This window comes from Denticeps clupeoides, chromosome 6 (genome assembly GCF_900700375.1).
Source record: "Denticeps clupeoides chromosome 6, fDenClu1.1, whole genome shotgun sequence".
Lineage (NCBI taxonomy): Eukaryota > Metazoa > Chordata > Actinopteri > Clupeiformes > Denticipitidae > Denticeps > Denticeps clupeoides.
This window is the reverse complement of record NC_041712.1, coordinates 8,091,979-8,114,648: the sequence shown is the minus strand read 5'-3', so window position 1 is coordinate 8,114,648 and position 22,670 is coordinate 8,091,979. Positions and strand designations below refer to the sequence as shown.

Sequence of the window (22,670 nt, the reverse complement as noted above, 5' to 3'; positions counted from 1 at the left end):
TTTTCTAATAGGTTCTTCTGCCAAGATGAATAATAATATCTCAAATAATCTTGAGCTGCTGTATCACACAATTAATGACAAAAGTGCAACTTGAGCTGAAAATGTTCCTGAGCAGCCTGAAGCCCCTGTGGGAACTTGTTGGCGTTGCACAAACTGTACGCTTCACTTTAAACTGAACAGACTAAGCGCATAAATCTTCAATAAAGGCATCATGGGGAAAGAATTTTATTGCAGGAACCACACAGTCTGAAGAATATCAAATACCAAGAAAAAAACTGTGAAGCGATGAGTCACGCATTCACCAGTTGCTGCAGCAAAATGCCAAATTAGCCGTGAAATTGTCTCGCAAAACTCTTCTTATACTATTAATAAATAGGTCAAATGATTGTGAATCCAATTGTCACATCTCGGGGTTGGAGCGAAAAATTATGAGCAGGAGCATTTAGAACCAAGGATTTATTATAAATGCAAACAAAATTGGCACAAGGGCCAAACCAAAGAAAAACAAGGGAGCAACCGAAACTGAGCCGAAGGAGTGTGGCAATAAGGCCAGGAACCAAAGTCAAACGCAAGGTAAGTTACAGAGTCCCCATTAATGCAGCACCCATGTTCTGTGGCTGCTCTGTCTGTCTGAACAGGTCCTAATTAAAGTGAAGTGATTGTCGTTGTGATACACAGCAGCACAGCACACAGTGCACACAGTAAAATGTGTCCTCTGCATTTAACCCATCACCCTTTGGTGAGCAGTGGGCAGCCATGACAGGCGCCCAGAGAGCAGAGTGTGGGGACGGTGCTTTGCTCAGTGGCACCTCAGTGGCACCTTGGCAGATCAGGATTCGAATCGGCAACCTTCTGATTACGGGGCCGCTTCCTTAACTGCTAGGCCACCAATGCCATTGCCACAATTTACTCGTCTTAAGTAGACTCAGGCGGAAACAATTAGGACCTATTCATTGGCCACAGGAACGTCCAGATGCTGGGCATCACACAAACGTCTTAAATAATCTCATCCTCCATTAAAACGTTCAAAAACGATAACCATTTAATGACATTAAAAATACTGCCCATCCATCTCTAATTTCTGGAATGCTCCCTCTGGAAGAACACACTGCTTGTTCAATATTTATTTTACCACATCCCGTGGTGTACATATCCTCAAGGGAAGATTAACAAGATGGTTTTGTTACTGCTAATGGCAACGTGTGGCTCTGCAGCAGAAAAAGGAAACCCTTTAGGCCAAATTTACAGACCACAACACTGTATATCACACCCATGCAACCCAGACAAAACGCTGACAATTTTTATGCAGAGTATTGTAAGGGAAAAAGACCACATAATCAAACTTCTGTTTTATACCTGGAAGAAACAAAGTGGTCATTGTGAAGAATTCATATGACAAAACACCCCAAAACCCTTTAACTGGTAAGTGTTATGAAGAAGTATCAAAAAGGGGTTAAAGATGCCCAGAGGAGCTCATTTTTAAGAAGTAAGGGAAAGAACAGCCTAAAGCGGGTTCCTTTAATCTTGTAAGTTCATCTTTTTGTCCTATTTTGATTCTCAATGTTTACATTGTTCCAGTACTGTAACTACCATTATATCTATGTTAGAGACCCTGAAAGACTGCCAGTGTCTGAGTAGTGTTTTCTCATGAGAGCAATAAAACATCTTCACGACCAGACAACACTGCAGCTCCATGGTGTTGGGAAACAGCTGTGACACAAGACAGAGGTCCTGTCGGAGCAGAGACACCGTGGACGGCTTCTGTCATCAGTTAATTTGATGCTGCAGAACTCATGGGTGTCGGTGCTTTCTGAAATATTATGCCATTATTTTGGTATTATTTCATCAATAGTCATTTTAATGGGGTCAAGTATGCCAATGTGGTACCACATGTCCTAATGTCTCCCCAGAATGTCCTGAAATGGCTGATCTGTGATCAGGTTGTGCATGTCCAGGTTCTGAACTGCCTGTCTTGAGTCTTGATCACTAGTGAAAAGGCATCCTGAGGATGAACATCAACAGACAAAACAAGAAAGAACCACTTGGTAGTTATATATGGATCTCCTTTCGTACATCTGATCATTACCCTGCAAATCTGTTATTATTACGCTGGTTATTGCACAAATCAGTTGGAATCCCTATGCTGTAACTCACTATTTTATTTGATATACATTCACACTGTGTCAGTGTTAGGGTTAGCCTTGTTCCCTTTTTATTTTGTTCTACACTGCCCAAAAAAATAAAGGGAACACAAAAATAAGACAATCCCACATCTGAATTAATGACATATTCTTATTAAATATTCTTAGTTCTTTACATAGTTGAAAGTGAAAGTGAAGTGACTGCCATTGTGAAACACTGCAGCACAGCACATGTTGGCACAACGAAATGTGTCCTCTGCTTTTAACCATCACCCGTAGGTGAGCAGTGGGCAGCCATGACAGGCGCCCAGGGAGCAGTTTGTGGGGACGGTGCTTTGCTCAGTGGCACCTTGGCGGATCGGCATTCTGATTAAGTGTTTGTTTCCTTTGGTGACAACCAAATCAAAGAAACTTGATTTCCATTGATAAAAATTTTTAACCAATGGAGGTCTGGAGGAAAAAAGACACACTACAGGTTGATCCAACTTTGATGTAATGTCCTTAAAACAAGTCAAAATGAAGCTCAGTAGTGTTTGTGGCCTCCTCCATGTGCCTGTATAACCCCCCCTACAACGCCTGGACATGCTCCTGGTGAGGTGGTGGATGGTCTCCTGAGGGATCTCCTCCCAGACCTGGTATAAAGCATATGCCAACTGCACCCCCACACCATTACTGACCCACTGCCAAACCGGTCATGCTGGAGGAAGTTGCAGGCAGTAGAACGTTCTCCACGGCATCTCCAGACTCTGTCATGTCTGTCACATATGCTCAGTGTGAACCTGCTTTCATCTGTGAAGAGCCCAGGGCTCCAACTTGGTGTTCTCTGGCAAATGCCAAACGTGCTGCACAGTGTTTGGCTGTAAGCACAACCCCCACACATGGATCTGGGGCCTCAATGCCACCGTCATGGAGTTCGTTTCTGACCATTTGAGCAGACATGCACATTTGTGGCCTGCTAGAGGTCATTGTCAGTACTCTGGCAGTGCTCCTCATTCAAAAGTGGCCAAAACATCAGCCAGAAAGCATAGAAAGGTCTGTGGTCACCACCTGCAGAACCACATCTTTATTGGGGACGTCTTGCTTTCCACTTGTTGTCTATTCCATTTGCACAACAGCACGTGACATTGATTGTCAATCAGTGTTTCTTCCTAAGTGGACAGTTTGATTTCACAGACTGACCTGGAGTTACAATGTGTTGTTAAAGTGTTCCCTTTATTTTATTTTGAGCAGTGTATTTATTTTAGAACTTGAATATCTCTGCTGAGCGGTTCAGGATGCATTTCAGTGCGTGTTGTACTAGTATATCTAGGCACATGATGACTCAAAATCTTGCATCTTGGGTAATAATTTCTGTCATGCTCTATAATGATGCTTTTAAACATTAAGCCTGATGACACTTTTTGAAAATAGTGCCATAAAAAACACTTTCGCAGAAATCAAAAAGGTAGCAACTATATGCAATTATGTAGCAATATTTTATAATGAATTCATACTAAACTGCACCACATGGTGAAAATGTGAGGAAAGAATTGCAGAGTCAGCCATTAATAATGAACAATCACATTCAACACGGTTTGCAGTGAGGGACAATGATGCCACAGTGACATTTTCTCACAGTGATGGCACAGCTTCTGAAAACTGTTGCCAAGTGCCTCTCTCCACCCAGCAGAGCCGCTGCTGTGCAGGAGCTGCATGCAAATAGTTTTCACTTCCTGCTCGTCCGAAAAAGGGCACGCTCCTGGGAGGGGAGAGATTTTGGTATGAGGCACACGTTCCCAAAGACTTGAGCCTTTTCTACAATGAGCCATGAAGCACATGGCATTTGTGAGTGATGAGTGGCTCCATTGTTTAACTGATCACAGATGAATCAGTGATCCTGTAGTTGAAAGTCACATTAAATGCTGTCTGCAGCATGATGGGAAGTCATGTGACTGTTGCATTGTCATTCCCACCCAAAAGCCTACAAGTCATCCTGAGAGCAACGCTGAGATTGGTTTAATTCAGAGGTCCCAGTGAAGAAGGCCTATAGTAATACCCACCGGAATTATCCAAAAATGAGCCTGAAAATACTTTTTCAAAAATTCCAACTTTTGAAGGTTTTCTGTTCAACTGAAGAAACTCTTCAACAGTCAGGAAGTGTGAGGTCAGGTTTTTGCAACACATCAGCCGTTTTCATTTTTTCTCGCCTCCTCCTTCCCTTTTCACTGCAGTCTTTCCTGCACTGAATTACCCAGCTCTCGGGTTATGAACTGGGAGCTGAACTTCTAAAACCAAGCCCCTCCTTCAGAGAACAGGACTTTTTTCGTCTTGCTTAGTCCACAAAATTCAATTATTCAGCTTTTCTCCATTTCGAAAAAAGTCTGAATTAACATGAAGCAGGAATATTCAAAATACTCCACATGCACTGACTTGTCAAAAAGGAGTGAGTGATTTGCTGACTGTTGGTAATCAACAATAATCCACGAAATCTCAATAACCTGAACTCTAGAATGGCACACACACACCAGTCCACTATTCTGAAGCTGAGCACTTTAACTTCCTCTTTCAGCCTGGCCCACGGTTTCCTTTCTGAAGTCATTGTGGTTGAACTGTATTGTCGGTCTTGTCTTTTTACCAACGACTAGCATCGTCTGGCTGCCTGTCTGTCCTTGTTCGGCCACGTCCAGCATCATGTACTGAGGAATAGCTGGCAAGTTGCTGCCATGGGTTGTTTGAACCTTGACTACAGCAGACAACAGCTTTGTCACAAGATGCAACATAACAAGACTATTACTAAACAGCCAAATTAAAGAACTGGCCTGAAAAGCACCTGACAGTCTCTCGCCACAAAATAGATTTTTTCAGATTAAGATAATAATCTAAATATTTTGACATGTAAACAACAAAATCAGGTTATTTCTGTCAAATTAAGAACATCATCAGGATCACTTTAATATGATTTGTGTGCAGTATTTCGACATGTCATGTATACTGCTTATTTGGAGGATAATTGATATATTTGTGTTAAGATGCTGTGAATCATGTGGTCAAATGTGAATGGCAGGGCTCTAGACTGCAACCTATTCTTAAAAAAAAAAAAAAAAAAAGTGAAGTGATTGTGACATGTGATACACAGCAGCACAGCACACAGTGCACACAGTGAAATTTGTCCTCTGCATTTAACCCATCACCCTGAGTGAGCAGTGGGCAGCCATGACCGGCGCCCGGGGAGCAGTGTGTGGGGATGGTGCTTTGCTCAGTGGCACCTCAGTGGCACCTTGGCGGATCGGGATTCGAACCGGCAACCTTCTGATTACGGGGCCGCTTCCTTAACCGCTAGGCCACCACTGCCTTCTCTGTAAACTCCCAGTGGTTCGAGCAACAGACACATATTAAGTACATGTCATGTTCTAAACCGATCGGACGATTCTCTATGTGACGCATGGGATGTTTTGATACCTCGAGTTACTCTATCCCCATAACTAGTGGAACTATTGTGGAACTGTGAACTTCCACAATAAAATTCGGTAAACTCTTTAAGCATTCAGACCAAACTATTGTAAGAAACAACTGTGCAACAGTTAAATGTTTATGCAATACCAATATATGTAACTGTGCTTTTAATAAAGCTACATGAGTGCTGTTAAGTTTAACATATGATAGCCAGTACAAAGAGTTAAAATGTGGTCCATTGAATGAATATTTTAACTAAACCGGATTCACTATCCAATATAACATATATAAACTGAACTTTGAATGTCTGGGTTCTGAAAATAATTAGCTTTAATTTCCATTGAAATGAGTGAAATAAATTACATTGCGAGAGGTAGCCGTGTTTCAAATGGCTGCAAATACAGTTTTTTAAGTCCATTAAATTAGTTTCCGCATGAGTACCATCTTAAATATTAGGACAAGTAAAAGTGAAAATATTACAGAAATGTTTTTTGCATTTAGGTTTAATTTTCCAGAGAATCACCCAATCAGAGTTTGTGAAGGGCGGGACCACCTCTGATTGGCTGTGGTCCAGATATTCCTGTAGGTTTGAAAGTGCGCATGCTGCAGACAGAAAGGTGAGTAGCCTGGACCCATCAGGTGGACGGAGCTTTAGTCAGGCCTTTAAACCTCAGATTTCACTTTCGTTGCCAGTGCAAAAAGGATGTAATCGGCAGAAGCTAGCATTCGTTTCTCTGCCTCAGCATCCATTTTTGTGCTAATCGAAATGGATCACCTGACCGTTCATTTACCGCGTAAGCTTGAGTGATAGAAATGAAATGCTTTAAAAGCACAGTGAATCTACAAAACGCATTACATGCAGTGAAAAATGTCATTTTTTAGAATTTCAGCTCAGTGAAGCACTTTAAGTGCAACCGGTGCAAAAAGTTAAGTATAGAGCCCAGAAGGGTAATTTGATTCTGTGGCAAACATCATAAACGACGTGAATCCTTGTGCATTTTGCAAGCACTCGTTCAATCAGACCCACTGTTATCAAACATAGTGCAAATAGAAAGATTTTTTTCAAGATTCAAGATTTTTGTCACGTGCATAGTTATAGGAGTACAACAAGCAGTGAAATGTGTCAGTCGTGTTTACGCCTTACACAAAAAAATCATCAGTAAGACACCATTTTGTATGTTTTTTTAAAACCTAACAAACTGAATCCACTCAAAATGTAAAGGTCCCCTATCATGAAATGTTCACTTTGTGAGATTATTTAAAATTAATACGAGTTATAGCCTGTCTGTGGTCCTGCATCGTTAGGAGAACTGCAGCTCTGACGGTCGTACCTAGAATTTGTTAATTTGTCATTTTTAAACATTTTTCTCATGCTGTGTTCGCTCAGTAAACAAGTGTTTTACCCACAGATTTAACTTAACCACTCCAGCAGTTTTGAGCTTTTTTTTTTTTTTTTATTGTTGCGCATTTATTCTATTTTATTCTTTTTAATTCATGTATTTATTATTTTTGAATAATTATATTGATGACAACACACACAATTTATGCACAATGTAAAAAAGAATTTGTCATAATTTGTCTACAGATCAAACTGTGAGAAAATAAATACTGTGAACTTAAAATTGTGCACTGTTGCATTACTAACCAAGGCCAAAATCTGAATGATCAAACCATGAATTTTCCATCTGGCTCCCCACGTTCACATTTCCAGATCCCAGTAAATCAAATGGACTTAAAATTGTCATGCCCAATTGCCACGGCTCAAGTTAACTCATACAAAAATACACAGAAGTGTATTGGTTGGTTCTGGTGAAACATCATTATTTTTCTTGTGAAATTACCAATAAATATGATGTGTCACATGAGGGTCAATAAATACATGAATTCCTATTGAAAAAAAAAACAAAAGTTGGATCCAAGATGTCCGACTTCAAAATGGCCACTATGGTCACCACCCATCTTGAAAAGTTTGCCCCCTCACATGTGCCGTTAATATCACCAACCATTCCCATTCTATTAAGGTGTATCCAATGGCCCACCCTGTACATTATTTACACATAATTTATTCATGGCAAAACATTTCGATTCATCTTTCATTATGAAATCTCTGATGCTGCAGTTCCTAAGAAGATCAATCACGCAACACCTTGTTACATGATGATACAACCCAAAACAAACACATGCTGATGGTGGACCACTCCCAAGTTTTGGACAAATTGTCGGGAGCTGTAGCTGAATGTTTAAGTGAAATTCAGCCAAATGCAAAACAAGAGCAACTTGTTTCTGAACGGATGGCGTCGTGTGGTGATCAACGTACCTGTGGTCTGGCGCAGTTCTTCACACAAGCTTATATGGGGAAACTGAAGCATCTGTTTCCATTTCTTGCTCTTGCCTTTTCTGTTCCCACCACCTCCTGTAAAGCAATCAGAGACATGCCTTGAGGTGACATCTTTTCAGGTGCAGGATCTCACAAAAGTGAGTACAGCCATTTTATTATATCTTTCTTTTGGACAGCACTGAAGACATGAGATTTTGAAACAATGCAATGTAATCAGTGTACAGCTTGTATAAAACACCGCCATTAATGTCTAAACCGCTGGCAACAAAATTGAGTACACCCCTTAATGAAGGATAAAGGAGGACCCCGAAACTGAGCTGCAGCATGGTGGCCAAGACCATACAGCAGTTTAACAGGACAGGTTCCACTCCGAACAGGCCTCCCTCGTCATTATTTGCCAGAGAAGTTGAGAGCACGTGCTCGCTGTGTTATCAAGAGGTTGTCCTTTCTTGAGAACAGACATACGAGTGTTTCCAGCATTGCTGCAGAGGTTGAACGGTTGGGGGGTGAGCATTAGTCAAAGTGATCTGCATGGCTGTCGTCCCAGAAGAATAAACTTCTAAAGGTGATGCACAAGACTTACAGGAACCATGTCTGATGAGACCAATCTAAAATCCTTTGGTTCAGATGGTGTCAAGCATGTGTGGCAGCAACCAGGTATTTCTTGCCTACAGTCAAATATGGTGGTGGGAGTGTCATGGTTTGGGGCTACATCAGTGAAGCTGGCACTGGGGAGCTACAGTTCACTGAATGAACACGGAGGGAAGATCCCCTTCCTTTCGGAAATTGGACCGCAGGGCAGCATTCCAACATGATAACGACCCCAAACACGCCTTCAGGATGACCGCTGCCTTGCTAAAGGACCCAAGGGTGAAGGTGCTGGACTGGCCAAGCAGGTCTCTGGACGACCGAGTATCTGTGGGACATCCTCAAACGGAAGGTGGAGGAGCCCATCCACCAGCTCTGTGATGTCATCGTGGAGGAGTGGGAGGGGCTTCCAGTGAACTCCATGCCCGAGATACTGTAGTTAAGGCAGTGCTGGAAATTAATGGTGGCCACACATTGGGCACAATTTGAAGATTTCCACTCAATATTACTCAATTGTGTACTCAATTTTGTTGTCAGCGGATTAGGTATTAATGCCTGTGTGTTTAGTTACTTTGAGGTTGCAGCGAATTTACACGGTTACACAAGGTGTACACCGACTTCTTTACGTTGTATCAAGGTGTCGCATCTTCAGTGTTGACCCAAGAAAAATGAAATAGTTACAAAATCGTGAGGGGTGCACTCACTTTTGTGAGATACTACACTCACTACATACTACAGCATGCTTACAAATTACAAACATATTCATGCATTAAAAATGCAAATGCTTTACTTTCATCTTAGGTCATGCCACAATCGGCACAATGATCAGATTTGCTTATGATTTAACTGGTAAACTACACTTTTACGGTGACATCAGCTGCCAGAGCCCTTCCCGTGACACCGGGCACAGGCGGCAAGTCACTCGGGATGGGGCTCAAAACCAACCACAGGGCACGCACTCACCGTCCACTTCATTCAGACTCACGGGGAGGGCATGCAAGCTCCGCAGACACAAGGTCCGAGAACACAGTGCTAACCGCCCGTGTTTTATGAAGTTACTCCTCCATTTGTGTGTATATTTTTTCTCCTTGAGAAATCCTTGCCCCTACACTTTTTGACCAAAGTTGTCACCATAGCACAGCCAGTCATGCTACTGAATGTAGGTTTTTCCATCCATCACCACATGCTGCTACCTCTCTCTCCCTATGGCACAACACTGTGTCACTTTTTCAAATCCCTTATCTAATTACGGTCATTTTTACGATACCTGTCACAGTTAGTTATTATTTTTCCCTGCACCATTACTAACGTTCTGTTCTTATTTTCCCTTGATGCTTTGAGCATGCTATTAGGACAAAATAATTTCCCAAAGGAATAAAGTTTTGTTCTTTAAACAGAACATACCAGAACTCCTGCTCAGATCATGCAGCCGCATTCACTACCGGCACTACTTTTTATGCCACCATCAGAATAATAATGATGTTGATGATAATCATATAATCAAATATGTTTTGCACTGCATCGATGCAGAATCATCCACGTCTGCATTGCAATGCATCCAATTTGAGATTAAATTCAACAGCCCTAGTGCATAGGGAGCAATACACCTGGCTAAACGTACATTCGTACATTTACCAATCAGAATGCTTGAATCAAAGCTCCAGTGATCTTACGGCCTTCATCCTGAGAGAATGGACAAGATGGATGCTGCTCTACACCTGGGTGTGAGTATGTGTGACATAATGACAGGAGGCAGATAAAATGGACCAGAATGTGCGTGACAGCTGTCAATCATGTCTACAGGCTCCTCCCATTTAAAAATGAAAAGCGCTGTGTGCGCAGTTAGTTCTTCCTCTCCAAGAAATCTAGCAAGCCATCCTTTCTTGTTACTATCGGTTTGTTTCAATAAATCCATACTTCAAGCTTCATGGGCAGTGGTGGCCTAGCAAACTCGTAACCCACAACCGCCGAGGTCCCACTGAGGTCCTCTAGATCAAAGCACCGTCTCCACACACTGCTCACCGAGGATGATGGTTAAATACAGAGGACACATTTTGTGGTGTGCAGCGTGTGCTGTGCTAGCTGTGCATCATAATGACAAAACAATCACTTTTGCTTTCACGTGCCATTGGGGAACACTGACCATCTTGTACAGCGGCAGGAAACTTGGGCCTTAGCCGGTATAACCGTGAAATATGATTGGAACTGGATTTGAGGGTCAGCTTAAAATACCCTGGATTCATGACTGTGCTGTGGATGTGTGCTCATTGTCCCGGACAGAAAAAAAAAAAAAACCCACATGATTAAAATTAGTGATGCTTAAATTTGTAAATTTCCTTTAGTCCAAAACAGGCCAAGTCATTGGGCGATTACGGCATCTGGCCATGCAACCTATACTGGGGGACTTCCTGAACTGTCGATGTTTTCTGGACAGTCCAGACATTCCAACTTTTGAAAAACCTTCAAAGTACATGTGTTTCTAAAATATTCTTTCAGCCAAAAGCATCTTTACTTTCTAGATTTCTTCCATTTTTACACAAAACCTAGAAGACTCTAACAGCCTCCTCAACACACACCACGGCCATGGTGATGTGACGTCAGGGTTTCCTTTTACTCCGTCCATTTGGGTTATTATGCGCCTTCATTTTATCTCTCAGACCCACCAAACAAACAAACCAAGGGGCTGGCGATTCAGACTCTGTCACTCCTCTGCCGTCCCCCGACGTGTCAGGCAGCAGGCGCAGCCACGATGGGACACGTTGCACAGTCTTGCCGTGGCAACCGGACTTTCTTTCTTTAATGTAGAGACGTTTCGTTCCGCATCCACAGAACAATGTCAATCTGACTGACAAAGTTCTGTGGTTGACAAAGTTCTGTGGATGCGGAATGGACGTCTCGACATTAAAGAAAGAAAGTCCAGTCGCCACGACTCAGCTTTCAGACAAATTCACCTGGATGACTGAGAATCTTCACAGACGTGGCAGAAAGTGAGAAACACACAGAGGATGTTATAGGCTGCTAATAACACGTAATAGCAGTACTCTGTGGTTTAAAAAAAAAAAAGTGCACACTTGCACGGCGATATACAAGCAGGAAGTACAAACGCACGCTACGACATTTGCAATGCAAACACTGGACTTTTTTTGCTGTTGTTTAAATTACAGTGGGAATCAGGACCTGATGCAAACGCCATGTGGTGCGCATTGTTTACAGACTGTTTCGGAATTGTGTGACGGGAGACAATGGGCGGCGTGGCTGGCAAAGCGCGTCTGCGGGACGCTGCAGGTTCCGGCACCACGGCCGACGTGGTGTGGCGCACAAATGAGCGAGGGCACGGGGGCCGAGTCGCCAAACCTCGCCGGCCCACAGGCGAACATCGGCGTGGAAGCGGGCCGCCCGACGTACCCGGGGGGGGAGCAGACAAGCCAGATCTCGAGCGTGCAGCCCTCACGGAAGCATCAGATCGAGTCATTTCACTACTTCCTGTTGTTTGGGGTTTTTTATCTCTCCCCCCCAAACAATAAAAGTGGTTCTGGATTCATTTCCTCGCAGCGCACCGTAGTTAAATATGAATTTGAGCTTCGCCAGTGTGTAAACTAGCAAAGTGCCCAAGAGAATAATGAGCAAATCTGTCAACGCAGCAGGAATCCTCAGTGTGTGCAGCGTGGAGGAAACTACAAGTTTTTTAGTTGGGTTTGCTGAAAACATGCAGTTCTCCAGGCTGCAGAAGGTCATTATAACAGTTTTTAAAAATAATAAAAGTGGACGTGGCGTTGCACATGGCGTTGTCCTGCATTTCTGGACAGTCCTGTGCGCTGTGGGGAGCCGGGGCACCTGCTGCCCTTCAGGCGCCGCCGTGTTTACCAGCGCCGGGCTGCGGGGCGACATTCTGCCCCGCATTCGAACGCGACAGGACGGCCACCGCGTCCGCTCGGGCCGCCCGCATCCCTCACGCAGCGGTGGAGGGCAGGCGGGGGGTGGAAGCGCCTTACCTTCCCGCGCCTTCAGGAGGACCGTGTTGGCCACGATGTTCTCGAGTTCCATGCTCGGCTCGGCTCGGCTCCTTCCCCGGCTCGCGAAGCAGCGCAGGCCCGGCCTCGTCGCCGGGTTGGCAGTGCGTGTGTCCTCCCCCCCTACCCCCCCCGCGACGGAATATTCTCACCCCGAATGACTCTCCGCTCGACGGCTGTCCTTCTCTCTCTCCCTCCCTCTCTCTCTCTCCCTGGCTCCGCCCCCCGGAGGGCCTCGCGCTTCCCACTCGGCCGCACCTCCTCTCCGCTCGACGGCTGTCCTTCTCTCTCTCTCTCTCTCTCTCTCTCTCTCCCTCCCTCTCTCTCTCTCTCTCTCCCTCCCTCTCTCTCTCCTCTCTCTCTCTCTCCCTGGCTCCGCCCCCCGGAGGGCCTCGCGCTTCCCACTCGGCCGCACCTCCTCTCCGCTCGACGGCTGTCCTTCTCTCTCTCTCTCTCTCTCTCTCTCTCTCTCTCTCTCTCCCTCCCTCTCTCTCTCTCCCTCCCTCTCTCTCTCTCTCTCCCTGGCTCCGCCCCCCGGAGGGCCTCGCGCTTCCCACTCGGCCGCGCCACCTCCCCGCGGGCAGCCGCCGTGTGCGGGGCGCGCTTGTTCGCAGGAAGTCGGCGTTTGAGTCACTTCCTTTGCGCGGTGAATCGTTTCGTTCGCCTTCCGCGCGTCCAGCTGGGCTCCGGCTCTAAACCCTTCATTCGCCACGAAGCCGGACGATAAATTGCATGTAGTTATGTTTTTTTTTTTTGTTTTTGCAATCTCCAGTTTGGACGGAAGCTAAATAAACAGGATTACAGAGACATCTAGAGGCACAAGTGCAAACCTGCACAGCTAATAACGACAATACAACATCATTTAATGAAACATGCCGTAATGATCTGTAATTTTAAAGAAGACGACAGCCCGCTGTATTACTATTAACGACAACAATATTAATAATAATAATAATAACAACACAATTAACCACTTATCGAAACGTACCCATGAGAAACTGACACTTAAATACAAATAAAAGTTTAAACCCGTGGTAACACACAGTCTAGTGCTATAATCAGTATTATACAAGCAATATTGGTGCACCTAATAAATGCAGTAAAAAGTCGTTTTGCTATTTTGTATTTCTGTGCCTCGTTGCCATGAAAGTTTAAAGTGCTTCCAGCGTGACTGTGGTGACATTAAATTATACGAAGCACACTTTCCAAAGTTGGCCACTTATCTTTTTCTTGTTCTTGTTCTAGGGGCCGGAACCCTGGCGTTTTTCTGCGCAGCCGCAGACGCTCGATCATCCGGGTCAGAGGTGACCAGTGCGTCACGTGACGTCCCACGCTGTCTCTCTCCGCGCCGTGCTGTACGCGCCGTCCCTTTCCTACCAAACACACGTCTAACAGCATTGTAATCATGGGGAAACTGAAGAAGTCGCAGAAACGCAACACGTTTGATTATAACAAGAACCGGAAGGCGCTCATGCGGAAGTTCAGGAGGAAGGACGCGCCGAAGATTGAGTGGTGAGTGCGAGAGCGGCTAGCTGATTAGCTCACCCAGGAGTGGTGTGTTATATCCCGCTCAACAGGCCGTCCCGTCGTAGGTGGTAGTAGCCTAGTGGGTAATACACTCGCCTAGGTTCAAATCCCAATTACTACCATTGTGTCCATGAGCAAGACACTTAACCCTAAATTGCTCCAGGGGGGGACTGTCCCTGTAACTCCTGATCTGGATAAGGGCGACTGATAAATGCTATAAATGTAGAGGTTTCAGTAGCCTCACCTCAGCTTTTGCACTCGCGAGCCAAGTTTAAGGTTTAGTTTGAATTTTTAGAGTTTGGTTTTCATGGGTGGTGACCAGTGCAAAATGCCTTTCAGTGCACAGATTCGAAATGCATGGAACAGCAGGAAGACCGTGAAGCAGAACCTGAAAGACATGGGACTCGCCTACGATTCCAAAAACGTTCTTCCTATTCCCAGGTCAAAGGTGAGGTCTGCATGGATGTGAGTTTGTTGTGGACGCACTGCTTGAAGCACTGGACCGCAAATGCATTTTAGGGCCTTGATTAAAAAAATGGATTTAAAGTGATTCAAGATTTAACTTTATGAGAATGTCACAATACCTCAGAGTCTGGGTTGTGGTACTGGAGACAGCAAATTGTAAAAAGTGTATATTTATCAGTGGTCTTAAAACATTCCCACTCTAAATGAGTTGGAGTTTAGGTCTACGTAAGGAGGAGAAAGCATGTCACAAAACTGAAATATCCAACTCTATACTTGATACATGATGCTTCAGGGGGAGAAAAACAAGACACTTAACCCTAAATTGCTCCAGGGGGACTGTCCCCTGTAACTACTGATTGTAAGTCGCTCTGGCATCTGATAAATAATGTAAATGTAAATGTGTGCGAGAGACCGAGTGTGTTCACTCCGCTCTGAAATAAAGTTTTTTTTTTTTTAATAATCAAACGTCTCCGCGTCGCGCGACATAACGAATCGATTAGGAAATTCGTTGCCAACTCTTTTATTAATCGATTTTTATCGATTCATTCAATCAGCCCTAGCAACAACTATGAATTAACGCTGGACCGGCCATGTCGCCCGCTGCCATGTTTGAAGTGCGTCTCTAGTGTAAACACTGGGTCCACCAGGTAGATGCGGGAGAGGATGCCCACCGCAATGCCTGTTGCAACTGGTATCGAAAAGTACTGATATTGAAATCGATAATTTTTTTTCTTGGTAAATTGTGTAAAGGAGATTTGAATAAATCATTGTATTCTTTATAATACTTGTTGACATGCTAAATCTCCATTTAAGTTGTATGCGATTTTGTTTTCTTATACTACACTATAATGTATTTGATTTACTGAAATTAACATTGCTGTACAGAAGCTAATCTTGTGTGTGATTTTATGTTGTAGTCCACTGGAATTGAAGATGGGGAAAAACCTGAAATAATGGTCATTAAGCCGTATGTTGTAAGAGGTAAATCCCTTTATTCGCCATTGACAAAAGATTCCTGAAGTGAAGCAGGCACGGTCAAACTTATAGCTGAATCCAAGATTCATCTTTTGGTTCTAATATTATTAAAAACAAAGTGATTATTTATTATATGTTTATATGTTATAATTGTTCAACAATATAATGAGGTTTTGTAGCTGTTGGCCATATGTTAATGAATAATGAGTTTATTTTTATCAATATGGTAATCACGATTGTTCATTATTTTCTGGCTTAAGAGATGACCAAAGACAGGTCACTACTTAAATTTTTTATATTTAATATGAAAATCCATTTATCTGCTTATTTGGAAAAAAAATATACCTATAGCTATAGTTTGCCCTGTCTAACTATAGACAAGGTATGTCCTTACATAGAGATTTGTCAAGAGCTATAGACCCTGAACTAACTACACAGATGTCAGAACAGAAGCTGTGCCTTTACTATGGGGTCGGGGTGGGAAGACAGATGCTCTTGTCTGTAATATGAATAACGTGATTTTTCGAACACAATTTCATAACATACAAGATAATGAGAATTTTACCTTCTAAACATACTAAAAAGCATGGTTGATTACCCTGATCAAGTCCTGATTGTGTGGGTTTTAATATTTCAGATCTGGAGGCAGAAGCCAGCCTTCCTATCGAGGACAGAAAGACCCTGTCAACCGATTTAATAGAATATGTTCAACACATGCTGAGAGAGCACAGTGAAGATTACAAGGTGAGTTGCTGTCAGGCTGTTTTTTTTTTGTTTTTTTTTTTCTCCTTCATTTTGGCTTTTCTCCAGGCTTCTCATCAGATAACTAATGTAAGTGGTTAAAAAAATAAGTGTTAAGTTAGGTCTGCACAATTAATTACATTTCAATCACGATTTTGGCTGCAACAATTAAATTAAGATTATATTTCAAAATATTTTAAATAACCAAACACCAGGGGGCGAACAAAAACTTTGACTGAGCAGCAACCTCAAATTGTGACCGAGTGAGACCTGCAAGAAAGTGTCCCTCATTTGGGGTTGAAAAAGTTGGCAGCCCTAATATATATACACTAGATGTCGCATTCAGCCCTTCGGCATGTGTCAATAATGCTGTCATATTTGGACAGGGTTCCAAGCTGAAAATGTCGGTCTATTGCACCATGTACAGCTATAATAACGAGAGAACAAAAAAGCAATGCATAACATTTCATAAGTAAGATTTTATTTTATCATCTTGTATCTTACGAAGTTTTGCGTTTGAAAAATGACCCCGACCCCAGAGTAAAGGCACAGCTTCTGTTCTGACACCTCTATATATTGCAGAGTTAGTTCATTGTCTATAGTTCTTTTCTTTCTCAAGCCATAAAATGTTGACAGGCTGTTTATCACCAAAGATCTGAAAGCCTTGTTCATTTACTGTTTGTTTAAAATAGAACGTGCAATAAAAATGTGCTTTACCTAAATAAATGAATAATTTTGAGTTCAACGTTGATGAAAATAAGCATGATTATCATGTTGGCCATAATTGTGCAGCCCTATGTTAAGTTTATAAACTGTTCCTTGTGTAGGCTATGGCCAGGGACGAGAAGAACTACTACCAGGACACACCCAAGCAGATCAAGAGGAAGGTGAATGAGTATAAACGCTGTCATGCAGACCATTATGCTGCCTTCATGGAGTCCTTACAAGCTTGAAAAAGAACCACCTGAGGATTATTGGACATGAAACGGGGGTTACTAAAATCAGTGGCGTCAGAACCCATTATGTTTCTTTATGGTTGTTTTTGTTCCTGTTGTCTTTTTGTATGTTGAACCCTTTCTGTTATTAACAGCAATTTTATTTTTTGTGAATGGACATAATTGATGACATTGCAAATAAGGAAATGTCTTTGAATCTAAACACTCTTGCCCTTGACATCCCAAAGTCTATCCTTTCTTCCCGTTTCAGAACTTAAAAACTGGTTTGTGTAACATTCTTTCCATTATTGATTCTATTTGGAATGTAACAAACCTTTTGAAGGGTTTGTCAAGGACATTGGACATGTAAATAGACACTTTGGAAGACATTATTCCCCACCATATTTAGCATTTTTGTAAAAAAAAAAAAAAAAAAAAGAAACTCATACTTGACACGCAGAATATTTCCAAACATGATATTTTAAGCTAATTCAATGGAACAAGTTCATTTAATTTATATAATGGTGCGCCATCTCTGTGCGCTACTTCTATTGTAGGTTTCTCTGAATAATGTGGAACTTGGTGTAATAAGATGCTTCTGGTTAAAAAAAAAAAAACAACCTTGATTTGTTTTTATGTTTTCTGAATTTGAAATTATGCTTTTTTTTTTCTTGAATTATTATCATGGCTGCATGGGGAAACTAGATTATGTGCAGTTGCCAAATGTTGAAATGATATCAATATGCTGTCATTAATACTTGGGGACTATTCAAATGAAACATTTTTAGTTTATTGAACAACAAATTTCATAAATTCAAACAACAACAATCTTAGAACCTCTGTCCGCAGGCACCGTTTATCTTCCTTTTTTCCAGTAAACAAGTTTGCTGCATGCCTTATTGACCACTTTAGATAACAGTAAGAAAGGCTGCCTTTCCTGAAAAATCCATAATTTTTGCAGTTTCATCAGACTCTAGGCATGTCTGATGACCAAGGTCCTATACCTTAACTTTCTTCATCTCTACTTAGTGATCTGGACCAGTCAGATCAATACGGAAAGAACGGTCAATCTAATATTTTATATTTTCAGCCTTTCCACAGCCTGCTTTATCTGTTGTTTCCGCCAGATCGCAGGAAACCCACCGACCTCCAGTACGGTATTACTCAACGTCTACAGGCAGTCCAGCGCCTAAAGTGCATATGGGGAAAAACTTCAATCACACTTCTACAACGCATGATGATTTCATGTATTTTAACTCAACCCGTACATGCTAGTATAAGTTAACTTCGGATGTCATAAATGATGTCATGCGTCCCCTTTATGTAACAGAACCTTTTCATCAGCACGTGCAGAAATTAGAACAATTCTCCATTAAAAGCTTTTCTGGGATTAAATGAGGTTTACAGTAAGGAATCGGTTCGGCTTTCCAGCATAGACTGATGTCGCAGCGTTGTTTGTTCGCACCATGAGCCGGATGCTGTTAAAGATCATATAATTACTAAAAAAATCAAATGCTTCATAAGACTTAGCAGGTACAAAGTCTGTGGAGTTCAAAAGATCTGGCCTGCAAGGAGCTCCGCGAGTGACCCCTCGTGATATAACTAATCTCACGCCTCTTCCGAAATATTAATTACATCATCACGTGAGGTGCTGTGGCATGATTGACCTTGTTCATGAACAGCATGTTCCTAGATGTCGTCACAGAAGTTGATCCCATCACAGTGTAAACTGTGGCATCACATTTTTGGTATGATGTGTTATCTTTGCTTATATATCACCGTTATTTTCAGAGGATGAGCAAAATGTTGTGCTGTTAACTTACTATTAACAATGAATGTTAATAATCCCCCCCTTTTAATCATTTTATGAATGCTGTTGCATGCCAGCAGAAGGGGCTCGTACAGACCACAAAACCTGCAACTGTGCTCCGCCTTTTCAACACACACTTCACGTCAGGACACCAGATTGCTGACTAACTTAAAACATGGCGGCGCTACCGGTTAAAAACCCATCCGGGCTGACGTGTGTGTGAGGGGCGTTACCGGCAAACCGTTTCGAATAAATATCAGTGGCTCGGTAGTAACTGTAGAAGAACTGTAGTGAACGTTCCGCGTGACTCCGCCCTCCCCGGAGCTCGTGGCCTCAGGCCAACTTCAGCAGCAGGTCCTGGAAGACCTTCAGGCCGCGGTGTTTGTTGCGTACGTTGGCCCCGAGCTCGGCGGCCAGGAGAAAGAGCTTCCTGCCCTCCGCCACGGCTCCGAGCGAGAGAGCGTCATGGAGCTCGGACACACTCACTGCCCCGGTCTTGTCCTGTGGAAGGAACGCGGGGAGAAAGCTGAAGCTTTTCTCCAAACAAGGTAAAGTGAAGGCGTGGGAGGCCAAAGCAACCGCGTTGATCCGACCCCCAACATCGTTCTTTTTCATTGTCTTCATTTATGGTCATCGGTCTCACCTGCTTGTTACCCAGAACCACTACAGGGGGCTGGGCGTCCGCTTTCAACAGCCGGTGCAGCTCAAGCTTGGCCAGTGGGAGTCGGGCTCTGTCCGCCGAGTCCACCACGTACACCAGGATGTGCGTCCGTCCAAGGTAGTCTGACCAGTACGTGCGCAAATCCTCGCTGCCACCAACTAGCGAGACACACGCGCAACACAAAAACATTCATACTCGACCCGTCTTTCAGAAAGAGTGAAAGTGAAGTGATTGTCATTGTGAACCACTGCAGCACAGCACACGGTGACACAATGAAACGGGTCCTCTGCTTTTAACCATCACCCTTAGTGAGCAGCGGGCAGCCATGACACCCGGGGAGCAGTGTGTGGGGACGGTGCTTTGCTCAGTGACACCCCAGTGGCACCTTGGCGGACCGGGATTCGAACCAGCAACCTTCCATAACCGCTAGGCCACCACTGGATGGCATTTCTGCTAAACAGGGTTCCTGTCCTCAAATATGATAAACAGGTGACTCTACAAATACAAAAAAATTATCACCTATTTATAATGAACTGATTACAGAGTTGAACTAACATATTTATTAATTAAATTACTTAATTACTTAAGACAGGGATAATGTGTAATGCTTTAGACAACATTCTGCTGACATACGTACCCTCCATAATTAAATGTTTACTTAGATTCCAAACCGTAAAATTATTCAGGAATTTATTTTGGAGGAGTTATTTATCGGATGCGTTCAGAAGTATTGGATTGCCGGTCAGTATTCTCTAGCCAATGAGACGATAATCCATCTTCTTGTGGTCCTGTGATGACTATAAATAAGATATGTGTATAAGATATTGTGTAAATCCTGCAGGTGAACTTGACCTGACATTGGTGAACGTGCCACGTGTGCTAAATCTGTTGTGCTGCTCTGAAACTATGAAGCCAAAATGTTACCGGACAACAGGATCAACTTGAAGTGTTAAAATCCATTCAAATTGATTCCGTGGCTACGGAACTCGAGCAGAGGAAACTTTATACGACGACAGCAGCGTCACATAAGGGCAGAATGAGTGGTTTTAATAGGATAAATGGAGGCCAGGCCGTGCCTGAATTATTCATGCAGAAGGAAGACGAGCGAGAGCGGAGGTCAGCAGATGCCCCGGCGGGGCGGCTCCTTACTCTCCAGGAAATCCAGTTGGCAGGCCGGGGTGCTGAGGCGCATGAAGTTGAAGCCCCGGGTGGGCTGGCAGCCCGTCGCGCCGGCGCCCACGGTCAAGCCCTGCAGCACGCTGCTTTTCCCAGCTCCGTCCAGTCCCAGCACCAGCACATGCCTCTCACAGCCGTCCTCGTCCTCCTGCCAGCACAGACGCGGGGCACAATCAACCACCACCACGCACTGAAGTTGCAGCCAATGGCACAATAAAGGCTTTTTAATTATGTAGACATACAGTACAGGCAAAAAGCTCTCGTTCAATGTGCTTTCTTTATTTTCAAGACCATTTACATTGGCAGATTCTCACTGAAGGCATCAAAACTATGAATGAACACACGTGGAGTTCTGTACTTAACAAAAAAAGGTGAAATACCTGAAAACATGTTTTATATTCTAGTTTCTCTGCTCTGATTCCTGCTTTGCACACTCTTGGCATTCTCTCGATGAGCTTCAAGAGGTCGTCACCTGAAATGCTTTTCCAACTGTCTTGAAGGAGTTCCCAGAGGTGTTTAGCACTTGTTGGCCCCTTTGACTTCACTCTGCGGTCCAGCTCACCCCAAACCATCTCGGCTGGGTTCAGGTCCGGTGACTGTGGAGGCCAGGTCTCCACTTTTTTTTAAGTACATAACTCCACATGTGTTCATTCATAGTTTTGATGCCTTCAGTGAGAATCACAAGAAAACACATTGAATGAGAAGGTGTGTCCAGACGTTTGGCCTGTACTGTATGCGTTAGTTATAACTGTGCTCTGGAGAGTACCTTGGACCCAGTTCACATACTGCCTGCTTTTTTTTTTTTTTTAAAGGAGCGCCCTTGTTTTTCTCCACCCACTTGTCGACTCACTTGGTACGAAAAGAAACCCAACAACCCTCCTCTGCCCTGCAAAGGGGGACGGGAGGGGGCTGCAGTGATAACAGGACAACATCTGTCCTGCAGCTGCAACAGGTCGCTTTGCCTGAAAAGTATTAAGCTGTTTTTCTCATTCTATGAACATTTCTTTAAAAAAAGGACCATTGCGACATTCTATTTTTTATGACATAAAAGCCTCCTTGTTGTCATGTCATGTGGTTAAATGAAAGATCTGGCTGAGATCGGAGCGGCGGCACTTTCTGTTTTCTTACTTTTAAAAAAAAAGAAGTTGGTAATTAGAACATTAAGTTGAAATAAGCCGAAGCCCGGTCGTCGTGTGGCCCCCGCATGCGACCAAAAGCGCGACACTGACCTCGTGGATGGCGCGGTACTCCGCCTCGAACGACCACACTCGCCGCTTGTAGACGTAGTTCAGGGCGACGAAGAGCGCCGAGCCGAGCGCGGCCGCGGCGGCGCCGAGCGCGACGGACGCGCTCCGCAGCAGGACCATGTGGCGCACGGCGCTTCTCGGGGAGCTCCGCGGCGAGGCGAGGCGAGGCGAGGCGAGGCGACGCGACGCTCCCTCCTCCGCGCCTGCCGGTGGCTGTCTGGGACTCGGAGTTGAAAAATGAAATTTTTTTTTTTTTTTTTGTGCCGGAGGAGGGAGGGAAGGAGGGAGGGACGCGGCCTCCGCCCGGCTCGCTCTCACCGCCGACGCTTCACACGGAAATAAAATGGAAATAAAAATGCGGGCGCTTTACGAGAGCCAATTTAAGGTCCGTAACCGCTTCTTCTGAGATCCGGATTAGAAGGGTCCACATCTCGCAGTGATCGAGATGTGAACGGGAAACCTGGCGGTGACGGAGATAAGCTTTAAATCCCAAAACCTCAGTACGAAACATTTTTGAAGAGATTGAGGGAGCAAGAAAAAGCGTTGGCCGTTGGAGGGCGTCATTAGCTGCACCCTTAAAATCTGACAACTATCGGAACTATTTATCGTGTTGAATAAAAAAGT

At 43.8% G+C, this 22,670-nt stretch overlaps 3 protein-coding genes across 3 annotated transcripts in view; 1 reads left to right on the top strand and 2 right to left on the bottom strand.

The window, feature by feature from the left end:
• Positions 1-12,682, bottom strand: part of grk6 (G protein-coupled receptor kinase 6) — a 39,622-nt gene extending 26,940 nt beyond the window's left edge. The window contains exons 1-2 of the mRNA XM_028983005.1: positions 12,492-12,682; positions 7,891-7,986 (exon numbers count right to left, since the gene is read on the bottom strand). Coding sequence (XP_028838838.1) covers positions 7,891-7,986; positions 12,492-12,543 — 148 coding nt within the window. The 5' untranslated portion in view covers positions 12,544-12,682. The remainder of the gene's footprint in view (positions 1-7,890; positions 7,987-12,491) is intronic.
• A 1,108-nt stretch (positions 12,683-13,790) lies between these two features.
• nop16 (NOP16 nucleolar protein homolog (yeast)) lies at positions 13,791-17,778 on the top strand. The gene is made up of 5 exons (XM_028982334.1): positions 13,791-14,021; positions 14,376-14,484; positions 15,419-15,482; positions 16,114-16,220; positions 17,045-17,778. Exons 1-5 carry the CDS (start codon positions 13,915-13,917, stop codon positions 17,168-17,170), a joined length of 513 nt encoding a protein of 170 aa, XP_028838167.1. The 5' UTR covers positions 13,791-13,914; the 3' UTR covers positions 17,171-17,778.
• A 142-nt stretch (positions 17,779-17,920) lies between these two features.
• On the bottom strand, positions 17,921-22,551 carry arl10 (ADP-ribosylation factor-like 10). Its single transcript, XM_028982333.1, has 4 exons — positions 22,029-22,551; positions 20,773-20,947; positions 19,606-19,781; positions 17,921-19,463 (listed from the first exon to the last, which is right to left on the bottom strand). The coding sequence occupies exons 1-4, from the start codon at positions 22,164-22,166 to the stop codon at positions 19,296-19,298; spliced, it is 657 nt and encodes a 218-aa protein (XP_028838166.1). The 5' UTR covers positions 22,167-22,551; the 3' UTR covers positions 17,921-19,295.
• Between the last annotated feature and the right edge of the window lie 119 nt (positions 22,552-22,670).

What these genes read in the sequence shown, in the direction of transcription:
- nop16 (XM_028982334.1), top strand. Translation starts at nt 13,915, where the DNA reads ATGGGGAAACTGAAGAAGTCGCAGAAACGCAACACGTTTGATTATAAC. An exon ending in TAAGCCGTATGTTGTAAGAG is followed by an intron (nt 15,483 to 16,113) that starts GTAAATCCCTTT and finishes TTAATATTTCAG; the next exon opens with ATCTGGAGGCAGAAGCCAGC. An exon ending in AGCACAGTGAAGATTACAAG is followed by an intron (nt 16,221 to 17,044) that starts GTGAGTTGCTGT and finishes TTCCTTGTGTAG; the next exon opens with GCTATGGCCAGGGACGAGAA.
- arl10 (XM_028982333.1), bottom strand. Translation starts at nt 22,166, where the DNA reads ATGGTCCTGCTGCGGAGCGCGTCCGTCGCGCTCGGCGCCGCCGCGGCC. An exon ending in AGTACCGCGCCATCCACGAG is followed by an intron (nt 20,948 to 22,028) that starts GTCAGTGTCGCG and finishes CTGTGCTGGCAG; the next exon opens with GAGGACGAGGACGGCTGTGA. An exon ending in CCAACTGGATTTCCTGGAGA is followed by an intron (nt 19,782 to 20,772) that starts GTAAGGAGCCGC and finishes GTGTCTCGCTAG; the next exon opens with TTGGTGGCAGCGAGGATTTG.